Source organism: Anopheles coustani, chromosome 3 (assembly GCF_943734705.1).
Source record: "Anopheles coustani chromosome 3, idAnoCousDA_361_x.2, whole genome shotgun sequence".
Lineage (NCBI taxonomy): Eukaryota > Metazoa > Arthropoda > Insecta > Diptera > Culicidae > Anopheles > Anopheles coustani.
The window spans coordinates 59,770,235-59,783,908 of NC_071288.1; the positions used below are offsets into that span (position 1 = coordinate 59,770,235).

Genomic DNA, 13,674 nt, shown 5'->3' on the forward strand with positions numbered 1-13,674 from the left:
TCTTATCTGATTGTAATCGTTCCTAAGGATATAGAAAAGAAAAAGAATCAAATTTGAGTTTAGCAAAAAAAAGTGTTTAAAGTGCTTGCAGATTTTTCAAAATTTGTTTTACGTCTATCATGATGTGTGTCCATCTGAACGTTACTGCATTTCGCCCGGTAGAAGTTCACATAGCAGTGATATAGAAATGAAGCCAGTTAACAAACTATCAATTTGCAATCTTGTCTTGCTGTAAAGGTTGTAAGATTATTCTACCATACCATGAAGGTATAACCTGATGAGTATAAATTAAGAAAATAGTTATATAGAGCTGAGCAATTATTAAACACTATGCATGTAGGGACTTTCCTTACAGACACCACATCAAACGATGACATCAACACGTGAATATTTATCGAACTTAGACAGTGCTCAAGACACCACCATCAGCATCGTCTCTATCATATGGTTTTGTTACTATTTGAAAGGTTGTTTTATCATTCTCTGCTGCTCTGGACTGAAGACTGAAAAGTAAAAAGAGAATTATATAGTATGGTAAATTTGTTACACACTACGCCTGTAAGGATTTACCTCAAAGACGCCTCGTTAAGCGCTGATATAAACTGTAGACTATCATTTCGAAAACAACAATGTTTAAGGGACGTCTATCATCATCGTCTCGATATTATGGATTTTTTTCTATTAAGAAGGTAGTTTTACCATTCTATGCTGCACTGGACTGAAGACTTAAAAGTAAAAAGAGAATTATATAATATCCTACGTTTGTAATACACTACGCCTGTAAGGACTTACCTTAAAAAACATCTCTTTAAACGCTGATATAAACTTAAGGCTGTCGTTTCGAAAACGACAATGTTCAAGGCACCATTATTACATTGCCTTTATCATATGGTTTTTATTTGGAAGGTTGGTTACTATTTGGAAGGTTGTTTTACTATTCTATGCTGCTCTGGACTGAAGACTGAAAAGTAAAAAGGGAATGATATAGTATGGTACATTTCAAATACCTTACGCATGTAGGGGCTTACCTCAAAGACACCTCTTTAAACACTGATATAAACTTAACACTATCGTTTTGAAAACGACAATGTTCAAGCGACATCCGTTATCATCGTCTTGATCATATTGTTTCGTTTCTATATTAGAAAGGTTGTTTTGGCTGAACAGAACAATTCAATTCAATGCTGCTCCGGATTGAAGACTGAAAAGTAAAAAGAGAATGATATAATATGGTACATTTAAAATACACTACAAATGTAGGGACTTTCCTTAAAGATACCTATTTCAACGTTGATGTATATACTTAAGACTATCTTTTCGAAAACGACAATGTTCTAGGCACCGCCATTATCATCGTCTTGATCATATCGTTTTGTTTCTATATATTAGAAAGGTTGTTTTGGCTGAACAGAACAATTCAATTCAATGCTGCTTTGCGATGAAGACTGGAAAGTGAAAAGAGAATCATATAATATGGTACATTTGTTACACACTACGACTGTAGGGACTTACCTTAAAAACAACTCTTTACAGGCTGATATGAACATAAGACATTCTGTTGGAAATGGACAATATTCAAGGAACCACCATCATCATCATCGCCTCGATCATACCATCTGTCTCAATCATATCTGCTTTGGACTGAAGACTGAAAAGTAAAAAGAGAATTATATAGAATGGTATATTCGTTGTAGACTACGCCTGTAAGGCCTTACCTCAAAGACACCTCTCTAAACGCTGATATAAACTTTAGACTATCATTTCGAAAACGACAATGTTCAAAGGACGTCTATCATCATCCTCTCGATACTAAGTTTTTGTTTTTATATTAGGAAGGTTGTTTTACCATTCTATGCTGCTCTGGACTGAAGACTGAAAAGTAAAAAAAGAATGAAATAGTATGGTACATTTAAAATACACTACAAATGAAGGGACTTACCTTAAAGACACCTCTTTAAACGCAGATATAAACTTAAGACTATCTTTTCTAAAACGACAATGTTTTAGGCACCGTCATTATCATCGTCTTGATCATATCGTTTTGTTTCTATATTGGGAAGATTGTTTTAATTGAACAGAACAATTCAATTATATGCTAATCTGGACGGAAGACTGAAAAGTAGAAAGAGAATTATATAGTATGGTACATTTGTTACACACTACGACTGTAGGGACTTACCTTAAAAACAACTCTTTATAGGCTGATATGAACATAAGACATTTTGTTGGAAATGGACAATATTCAAGGAACCACCATCATCATCATCGCCTCGATCATACCATCTGTCTCAATCATATCTGCTTTGGACTGAAGACTGAAAAGTAAAAAGAGAATTATATAGAATGGTATATTCGTTATAGACTACGCCTGTAGGGACTTACCTAAAAAACAACTCTTTAAACGCTGATATAAACTTAAGACTGTCGTTAAAAAACGACAATGTTCAAGGCACCAACATCATCATTGGCTCTATCATATGGTTTTGTTACTATTAAGAAGATTGTTTTACCATTCTATGCTGCTCTGGACTGAAGACTGAAAAGTAAAAAAGGGAATGATATAGTATGGTACATTTAAAATACACTACGCATGTAGGGACTTACCTCAAAGACACCTCTTTAAACACTAATATAAACTTAAGACTATCTTTTTGAAAACGACAATGTTCAAGCGACATCCATTATTATCGTCTTGATCATATCGTTTTGTTTCTATATTGCGAAGATTGTTTCAACTGAACAGAACAATTCAATCCAATGCTACTCTGGACTGAAGACTGAAAAATAAAAAGAGAATTATATAGTATGGTACATTTGTAACACACTCCGTCTGTAAGGCCTTACCTCAAAGACACCTCTCTAAACGCTGATATAAACTTTAGACTATCATTTCGAAAACGACAATGTTCAAGGGACGTCTTTCATCATCGTCTCGATACTATGTTTTTGTTTCTATTAAGAAGGTTGTTATACCATTCTATGCTGTTCCGGACTGAAGACTGAAAATTAAAAAAAGAATGATATAGTATGGTACATTTAAAATGAACTACAAATGTAGGGACTTACCTCAAAGACACCTCTTTAAACGCTGATATAAACATGAAACATTCTGTTAGAAAACGACAATGTTTTAGGCACCGCCATCATCATCGTCTCAATCATATGGCTCATTGAAGATCATTGACGCCGAAAGCCGTTTAGGCTCTCATGAAGCCTTGCGCTAGAAAGCTCCTAATAGGCAACATCTATGCCGGATGACATGACGACATTCCGCTCGTTAGCGGCCCGACGTCGTGGCCTCCGAGACGGCCGCTTCCTCCGCCACCGTCAGAGGGTTGCGGCTGGTCTCGTCGGTTGCCACTTCCCGTGCAGCGTGACTGCTCCTGCTTCTGGAACGGTTGGTGGTGTGCTACGGTCCTCAGGATCGGCGCGAAGTTGTGTGCTGTTGCTGCTGCTGTCAACTCATTCCTTCGCGGGGGGGAACTCCTGATGCGGCCTTTGACTGAAGACTGGAAAGTAAAAAAGGAGTATATAGTATGGTACATTTTTTATGCACTACGAATGTAAGGACTTACCTTAAAGACACCTCTTCATACGATGATTTTAAATCACGAACTTCTTTCCAATTCCACCTTTCGACCATGCTCAAGGTACCACAACCATTGGTTTGCAATATGATGATGAGTCCCACCTCTTACCCCAACACAGGTTTGAGAATGGCGGAGTTATCATAAGATATTTGTTTAACCTTTAAAGCAAATCACGAAGTGGTGGGATCAAAGTGACCCTTCACGAAAAAGACCAGTCAGCTCTCTTTTCCTTGCGTACAACGGTTAGCACAACTTCCATAAGACAGGAGTCGTGGAACCGCTCTCCGGAGTGCACGGCCAAAAAATGCTCTCTCCTATTCGTGTAGCCGGTATCTCCCTTATCCAACATATGGAGGGGAGTTACCACTTTCCAGGATTGGCAAATTAAGCAAACCTTATCCGTGTAACAATTGGTCACGTCGAAAAAATCATCAATGGATGAATTCGAGGCGCCTGCCACGTGATTGCACAAGAGCGACCGATACAGTTCCTACAGAAAGATCAACTTCAAATTTCCACTTTTACGCGCGCGTGTCTCAAAGATATGTTGTTCCATTTTTTTTTATTTACATTTAAATTTGCAAAACAAAAATCTCATCATCATCATCTCATCATCAATACCATACCATAGATATACATATGCTAATGAGTGAAATGTAATTGAAAAGATTTATATAGAATGGTACATTTATAATTTACTATCTTCGTAGGAACTAATTTACCTTGCATACAATTCCGGGACGCCCAATTGCACTCCGTCCATCTGTCGATACGTCACAATTTTTCTCCAACACCATTACCATCGGCTCGATCGTGTGTTCTTCGATTGCTGGTTAATTATTTTGAAAGGAATAGAATGAAATGAGCTGCTACATTTATAAATACTTTGCGTGTAGGAACTCACCCTAATGACACATTGCAGCCGGCTCAATCGCTTACCACCTCTCGATGCACAACATTCTTTACTGCAACTGCAATCATATCTGCTTTGGACTGAAGACTGAAAAGTAAAAAGAGAATTATATAGAATGGTATATTCGTTGTAGACTACGCCTGTAAGGCCTTACCTCAAAGACACCTCTCTAAACGCTGATATAAACTTTAGACTATCATTTCGAAAACGACAATGTTCAAAGGACGTCTATCATCATCCTCTCGATACTAAGTTTTTGTTTTTATATTAGGAAGGTTGTTTTACCATTCTATGCTGCTCTGGACTGTAGACTGAAAAGTAAAAAAAGAATGAAATAGTATGGTACATTTAAAATACAGTACAAATGAAGGGACTTACCTTAAAGACACCTCTTTAAACGCAGATATAAACTTAAGACTATCTTTTCTAAAACGACAATGTTTTAGGCACCGTCATTATCATCGTCTTGATCATATCGTTTTGTTTCTATATTGGGAAGATTGTTTTAATTGAACAGAACAATTCAATTATATGCTAATCTGGACGGAAGACTGAAAAGTAGAAAGAGAATTATATAGTATGGTACATTTGTTACACACTACGACTGTAGGGACTTACCTTAAAAACAACTCTTTACAGGCTGATATGAACATAAGACATTTTGTTGGAAATGGACAATATTCAAGGAACCACCATCATCATCATCGCCTCGATCATACCATCTGTCTCAATCATATCTGCTTTGGACTGAAGACTGAAAAGTAAAAAGAGAATTATATAGAATGGTATATTCGTTATAGACTACGCCTGTAGGGACTTACCTAAAAAACAACTCTTTAAACGCTGATATAAACTTAAGACTGTCGTTAAAAAACGACAATGTTCAAGGCACCAACATCATCATTGGCTCTATCATATGGTTTTGTTACTATTAAGAAGATTGTTTTACCATTCTATGCTGCTCTGGACTGAAGACTGAAAAGTAAAAAAGGGAATGATATGGTACATTTAAAATACACTACGCATGTAGGGACTTACCTCAAAGACACCTCTTTAAACACTAATATAAACTTAAGACTATCTTTTTGAAAACGACAATGTTCAAGCGACATCCATTATTATCGTCTTGATCATATCGTTTTGTTTCTATATTGCGAAGATTGTTTCAACTGAACAGAACAATTCAATCCAATGCTACTCTGGACTGAAGACTGAAAAGTAAAAAGAGAATTATATAGTATGGTACATTTGTAACACACTCCGTCTGTAAGGCCTTACCTCAAAGACACCTCTCTAAACGCTGATATAAACTTTAGACTATCATTTCGAAAACGACAATGTTCAAGGGACGTCTTTCATCATCGTCTCGATACTATGTTTTTGTTTCTATTAAGAAGGTTGTTATACCATTCTATGCTGTTCCGGACTGAAGACTGAAAATTAAAAAAAGAATGATATAGTATGGTACATTTAAAATGAACTACAAATGTAGGGACTTACCTCAAAGACACCTCTTTAAACGCTGATATAAACATGAAACATTCTGTTAGAAAACGACAATGTTTTAGGCACCGCCATCATCATCGTCTCAATCATATGGCTCATTGAAGATCATTGACGCCGAAAGCCGTTTAGGCTCTCATGAAGCCTTGCGCTAGAAAGCTCCTAATAGGCAACATCTATGCCGGATGACATGACGACATTCCGCTCGTTAGCGGCCCGACGTCGTGGCCTCCGAGACGGCCGCTTCCTCCGCCACCGTCAGAGGGTTGCGGCTGGTCTCGTCGGTTGCCACTTCCCGTGCAGCGTGACTGCTCCTGCTTCTGGAACGGTTGGTGGTGTGCTACGGTCCTCAGGATCGGCGCGAAGTTGTGTGCTGTTGCTGCTGCTGTCAACTCATTCCTTCGCGGGGGGGAACTCCTGATGCGGCCTTTGACTGAAGACTGGAAAGTAAAAAAGGAGTATATAGTATGGTACATTTTTTATGCACTACGAATGTAAGGACTTACCTTAAAGACACCTCTTCATACGATGATTTTAAATCACGAACTTCTTTCCAATTCCACCTTTCGACCATGCTCAAGGTACCACCACCATTGGTTTGCAATATGATGATGAGTCCCACCTCTTACCCCAACACAGGTTTGAGAATGGCGGAGTTATCATAAGATATTTGTTTAACCTTTAAAGCAAATCACGAAGTGGTGGGATCAAAGTGACCCTTCACGAAAAAGACCAGTCAGCTCTCTTTTCCTTGCGTACAACGGTTAGCACAACTTCCATAAGACAGGAGTCGTGGAACCGCTCTCCGGAGTGCACGGCCAAAAAATGCTCTCTCCTATTCGTGTAGCCGGTATCTCCCTTATCCAACATATGGAGGGGAGTTACCACTTTCCAGGATTGGCAAATTAAGCAAACCTTATCCGTGTAACAATTGGTCACGTCGAAAAAATCATCAATGGATGAATTCGAGGCGCCTGCCACGTGATTGCACAAGAGCGACCGATACAGTTCCTACAGAAAGATCAACTTCAAATTTCCACTTTTACGCGCGCGTGTCTCAAAGATATGTTGTTCCATTTTTTTTTATTTACATTTAAATTTGCAAAACAAAAATCTCATCATCATCATCTCATCATCAATACCGTACCATAGATATACATATGCTAATGAGTGAAATGTAATTGAAAAGATTTATATAGAATGGTACATTTATAATTTACTATCTTCGTAGGAACTAATTTACCTTGCATACAATTCCGGGACGCCCAATTGCACTCCGTCCATCTGTCGATACGTCACAATTTTTCTCCAACACCATTACCATCGGCTCGATCGTGTGTTCTTCGATTGCTGGTTAATTATTTTGAAAGGAATAGAATGAAATGAGCTGCTACATTTATAAATACTTTGCGTGTAGGAACTCACCCTAATGACACATTGCAGCCGGCTCAATCGCTTACCACCTCTCGATGCACAACATTCTTTACTGCAACACCGTCGTCCTCCTCTCTATGTGGGTTCACGATCAAGACCGTCACGTTTGGCCGCGAAGTCACTCGTGAGAGAGCCACATAGAGCTGGCCATGGGAAAATACTTCGGTGGGTAGGTAAAGTCCGAGGTGGTGAAGCGACTGACCTTGTGCCTTGTTGATGGTCATCGCGAAGCACACTTGCACCGGAAATTGCTTACGGCGGATCTGAAACGGCAAGGTCGCATCATTGCTGTCGCAGAAGATACGGGGCAACAATACGTCTTCACCCTGCCGCTTGCCCGTCAGAATCCGTGCATGTAGGCAATGCGGTCTAAGTGACACGATCTGCAGCCGCGTTCCGTTGCACAATCCACGCTCGGTGTTGAGATTACGGAGAAGTAGTACTGGCGTATACCGCTTCAACCGTAACCTATGCACCGGAATGCCGCTCATATTTAGCGAGTTTAGAAACTCGGTCGGCAGCATTAGCGTATCTTGTTCCTCGCTATTGACTAATGTATCGACAGACAGATACACTTCTTCCGGTTCCGTTAGCCCTTCCAACACGCTATTGTTGATTGCGGTCACGTCGACGTTCCGTGGTGACAGGATAGCTCGGTCGGTAAAAAATCCGGAGTGCTGATATTGCCGACCAAGATCTGGGTAGACGTGATCGATCAGCGATAGAACGTCGCTCTGCTGATTGCCTGTCCGGGGCAGCATCATGTCACGTGGCAGCTTGGCGAAGGTGGCGTCCAATCCCGGAAGCGTTTGATGCCGACCCTCTCCGATGCGAAGCAGAAAATCGGCAAACTCCTGAATATCATCTGCATCCCGTGCGTTCGGAGCCGTTTGGACGCGCATGTTCACCCGCAACCGCAACACACGGAAGAGGTGCCATAGCGGACTCCGTTTGATGCAGTGCTGCACCACTTGCGCATCCGTTCCTCTTGGCACGATCGGTAGGATTTGGCGAAAATCCCCACACAGCAACATAACTTTCCCTCCGAATGGACGACGTACTCCAACGATGTCCTGGAGCGTGCGGTCCACGGCCTCGAGCGCATATCGGCTGCTCATGGACGCTTCGTCCCACACGATCAGAGTTGCCTGCCGCATTAAGTCCGCCAGCTGCGACTGGGCGGGTATGTTACAATGGGAATTTTCGTCCAAAATTAGAGGAAGCTTGAAGGTCGAGTGTACTGTTTTCCCACCAGTGAGAAGCAATGCGGCGATTCCACTGGAGGCTGATGCGAGAGCAATCTTCGTCTGACGTCGGGTGTAAGCCAGGATGGTCTCGAGCAGAAACGACTTCCCAGTGCCACCGGGTCCATCCAGGAAGTATAGGCTTCCACTTTCCTCGTCTGCCGCACGTCCTCCGGTCTGCTCCGTTTGACTGCTCCGATCAACCGCTTCAGTGATGGTGTTGTACACCGCACGCTGTTCTGCATTCAACCGGTCCACGTTACGAAGCGTTCTATCCAACCCCGTGATGCTGTAAGAGCGTTCTGCATCGATTAAAACGTTCGCGTTGGTCGCTCGGTCGAACTGCAGCAACTCGGCCGGAAGGTGGGAAAACTGAGATAGCTGTGGCATACTGGGAAACGTTTCCAGTGTCTTCGGCGGCGTTGTCCCACGTAGATACTGGTCAATCGACCGCAAAGCCCAGAAGTGTTCCGCCGCACGCAAAAGGCGATTTTGCTCGGAATCGTCCACCGTGTAGCGCTCTCGATGTTGCCGATGGTAGTCCTCGCACAGATGATCGGCGTATGCTTCCCACAGGCTGTGAGGGTTTAGCGGCTTACCCTCCGATAATATCAGGGCAAACAGGTGACGCAGCTGGGATGGCATCTGGAATGATACCGCTTCCTGGAGCGACCGATCCCACTCCGATTCATCATGCAGCAGCCCGGACCTGGCGGCTGCCTCCTGGAAGGAACCACACACGGAACTGCTTACAGTGCGCAAATCTTCGAAGGAAGTCGGACCGTTACGGTAGCAGAGCAGCAATCGCAGACAGTAACGTTCCATATCCGAGATAGGGCAGTAGACCATTCGACCAACAACGATAGCGTTCTGTTGGATACGGCGGATCCATTGTTTGCCCGTGCCATCGTGCCACGACAGCCGCTGTGTAGCTGACGGTTTTGCGTACCGGTAGTAGGCCGGGATGTCTTGATACGTCAGCCTGCGCGCGTGAGAATCGTTGGCTGCTAGCTGGAAAAACCGTGTCAGCATAGTATGGTGGCCGCGCTCGAGCACCTCATCCACGGTTTCGGTGTCGCGAAATACCACGCTTTGCCTGTTCTCGAGGTGTATTGGAAGTTGAACGACGGTGACCGTTTTGGCCTGAACCTCGAACCCGAAGATCGTCGAGACAGCCTGCGACGCGGAAATGTACCGCGCGTCGACATACTGCTGTATCTCGTCCACTGGTTCGGTAGTAGAAACGGCGACCCGGTCGTGTCCTTTATACACGTACTTATAAAGGTACTTCACGCTGCTGATGGTCGCGCACACCTCTACATTTATGTGGCAGTTGTACTTATGCGACAGCCACGGGTTGTACGGCACTACGTGGCGGTTGTCCAGCGCTACGTTTTTGACGACAACGGTCCGGCCATCGTTTCGCCGTCGGTACATCGGATACCCGTCCTCCGTTTGCCGCGTTTCATCGCAAAACGGCTTGGGAAACCGTTTCGAGCACACACCATCTTTCATGCAAGGAGCAGCCGGATTCCAGCTACCGCATGGTCCGTGCATCATCGACTTGCAGATAGTTTCGTGGAGCTCTTCGTTGGCAGGATCCGGAATTTCGGCCGACACCAGTCTGTCGTAGTCCGCCGCTGACCGTGGCTTGTCGGCTTCAGCAAGAATCACCAGGCAGTGTGCGTGCGGAAGACCTCGCTTCTGGTACTCGATCACGTGGATTCGCGCTATTTCGAGGCCAAGCACTCCGGCCGACAGGTCCTCCAGCAGGGATTTTAACTTTAGCCGAAACACACGCGCCGTTAGATCGGGTCGATCGGCGGCCTTCTGGCGGGGCAGCAACGTCCCAGTAATCTCCGGCCAGTTCGGGTTACACGTGACCGTGATGAAGAGGTCGGGTTTTCCGATCGCCCGTACGATGGCCATTGCGTCCTGATACTGAGCGCGCATGTATCGGTCGCCGCCGGGGAACGTGGGAGATAGGATAATACGCGTACCCATCTGATCCAGTGTGCGTGGTTCCTGTCCTGGCTGTACGGTGACTGGGCCGGCCAAATCCATAAGGCCACCGTAGGCATCGGCACGTAGCTGCGCCTGATTTTCTCGCTGGAACTTCAAGCGCTGCTCCTCGATCTTACAACATTGGTCCACGCAGTATTGCTGCATAAGCCGGCCGCCACGGTGAATGAGGGACATATCCTCTCGCCGAAAACACAGCCGATATGCGGCATATTCGCGGGGAGAAATTTGCCTCGCTGATGCACGGATGGCTTCTCGATTTTCAGCGTCCTGGTCACCATCATCCGCATTGTGGCCGTCACGTTGGGGCCGTCGTGCAGCGCTTACGTCGCGTCTTGGCTGTTTTGGCATGCCAAACGTCCATCCAACTTCACCGTGTGGATGCAGGAGCGGATACTGCATGGCGTCGAACAGCTGGTGTGACTCGTATACCCTGTTAAGATATCCGGTGTCACGATCCTGCAGTACAACATCACGTGGATTTCCTTGCTCGGAGCAGAGAAAAATGCCAGCGACTTCGTCTACGGTAGGCTGGTTGTAGCGGCGCTGATCAAGCCCCGGTAATCGTGCGTGTATGCGCAGCATCAAATTCTCCGATCCGCATATCCGCTCGAATGCATGGCGAAACTGGGCGGCAAGCGGGTTGCATCCTTGCAGGATGTTTTGGATGCGTTGGACTATTGCTCGATCCAGGTTCGGAGTGTATGCCAGACGCGCGTCCACCATTCGATCGCTATGTTCCACGCTGTTCGAATCGTAAAAATAGAGCTGCGCGTACCTCGGCGCTTGCTCTGCACGATGGCCAAGTGTACCGATGCGATGACAAAGTGCGCCCTGAATTCGGTAGTTATACACCCCGAACTGGCCAGCGACTTCTTGATCCTGTCGTACACGATCCGCTGGACGCATCGATGCCCCCATTGAGGTAAACGCGAATGCGTTGTTATACCCCCGAATGTTGCGCATGAATGCGTCGTCGTCGAATAGCTCCAACAGCTCTCTAGGTGGTTCGCGAAATGATGGCAGCAGAACTTGGCCACCGTTGCAGCATATTCTTCCCGTCTCCCCTGGCCACTTCAACGCCGTACAAAAAGGGCAAGGTTCGAAAGCACTCAGCCTATGTCGCTCCGGACGGTTGTAGCTATCCAGGTCACCAAGTGCCACCTTCAATCTACCACTGCGGTTCCGTTGTTGAAGTCTATCCCGCAATATAGCTTCCCAGCGTTGCCGAATCGGGAGATGACATGCAGGAACATGGACTGACGTGGATGAGGATTCATCATTACGGACTTCGTGGTGCGATGATGATAATGATGGTGCTGGGGGATTTGGTGGCGGTGGTAGTGGTGGTAGAAATATTAATGTTGGATTGGAAGTGACTGGCTCCACAGCTCCAACGTGCACATCGTGGCTGCTAACCGTTCCCGTCGAGGCAGCTGTAGGTGCCGGCTGGACGGTTCCGGCGGCTCGACGACGGTGGTAGGATTCCGCATTTCGCTTTCGCTTCAGCCGCTTTTTTTTATCATCGGAGGTCTCATCCGGTGGAGTGGCATATCGTGCCATCCAAGCTGGCGTGGATGTGGTCTCTTGGGCATGGTACACTGATGACGATGATGATGTTGGAACAGGTGGTTGTGGTGCTGGTAGTGGAGGAAGTGACAATGCTGGGTTGGACTCTGCTTCTATATTGCGGGCTTCATGGTGCGATGAAGATGATGGTATTGGGGGATTCGGCGGTGGTGGTGGTGGAAGAAGTGTTGATACTGGGATGCCATTGGTAGGCTCCACAACTCCCACGGCAACACTGTGACTGCCAACCGATCTCGTCGAGGCCGCTGTAGGTGCCGGCGAGATTGTTCCGGTGGCTCGTCGACGGTGGTAACACTCCGTTTGTCGCTTTCGTCTTAGCCGATTTTTTCTTTCATCAGGAGTCTCATCCGGTGGTGTGGTATATCGAGACATCCAGGCTGGCGTGGATGAGGTATCTTGAGCATGTAACGATGATGATGATGATGATGATGGTACAGGTGGTTGTGGTGCTGGTAGTAGAGGAAGTGACAATACTGGGTTGGACGCTGCTTCTATATTGCGGGCTTCATGGTGCGATGAAGATGATGGTATTGGGGGATTCGGCGGTGGTGGTGGTGGTAGAAGTGTTGATACTGGGATGCCATTGGTAGGCTCCACAACTCCCACGGCCACACTGTGACTGCCAACCGATCTCGTCGAGGCCGCTGTAGGTGCCGGCGAGACTGTTCCGGTGGCTCGTCGACGGTGGTAACACTCCGTTTGTCGCTTTCGTCTTAGCCGATTTTTTCTTTCATCAGGAGTCTCATCCGGTGGTGTGGTATATCGAGACATCCAGGCTGGCGTGGATGAGGTATCTTGAGCATGGAACGATGATGATGATGATGGTACCAGTGGTTGCGGTGCTGGTGGTGGTGGAAGTGACGATGTTGGGACGGATGCAGCTTCTATGTTGCTGGCTTCACGGTGCGATGATGGCGATGGTACTGGGACATTCAGCTGTGGGGGTGGTGGTGGTAGAAGTGTTGGTGTTGAGTTGCAAGCGGCTGGTGCCACATCTCCCAAGGTCACACTGTGACTACCAACCATTCCCGTTGAGGCCGCTGTAGGTGCCGGCGAGACTGTTCCGGTGGCTCGTCGACGGTGGTAACACTCCGTTTGTCGCTTCCGTTTTAGCCGCTTTTTTCTTTCTTCAGGAGTCTCATCCGGTGGTGTGGTATATCGAGACATCCAGGCTGGCGTGGATGAGGTATCTTGAGCATGGAACGATGATGATGATGATGATGGTACAGGTGGTTGTGGTGCTGGTGGTGGAGGAAGTGACAATACTGGGTTGGACGCTGCTTCTATATTGCGGGCTTCATGGTGCGATGAAGATGATGGTATTGGGGGATTCGGCGGTGGTGGTGGTGGTAGAAGTGTTGATACTGGGATGCCATTG

At 45.6% G+C, this 13,674-nt stretch overlaps 1 protein-coding gene across 1 annotated transcript; it reads right to left on the bottom strand.

The window, feature by feature from the left end:
- Positions 1-5,234: 5,234 nt before the first annotated feature.
- On the bottom strand, positions 5,235-13,463 carry LOC131264096 (uncharacterized). The gene is made up of 2 exons (XM_058266388.1): positions 7,643-13,463; positions 5,235-5,257 (listed from the first exon to the last, which is right to left on the bottom strand). Exons 1-2 carry the CDS (start codon positions 13,461-13,463, stop codon positions 5,235-5,237), a joined length of 5,844 nt encoding a protein of 1,947 aa, XP_058122371.1.
- Between the last annotated feature and the right edge of the window lie 211 nt (positions 13,464-13,674).

Bases quoted from the DNA above. Each gene is read 5' to 3' on its own strand.
- LOC131264096 (XM_058266388.1), bottom strand. From the start codon at position 13,463: ATGTCTCGATATACCACACCACCGGATGAGACTCCTGAAGAAAGAAAA. The intron at 5,258-7,642 runs GTCAGTCGCTTC...TTTACTTTTCAG, and splicing joins GACCATCAACAAGGCACAAG to TCTTCAGTCCAAAGCAGATA.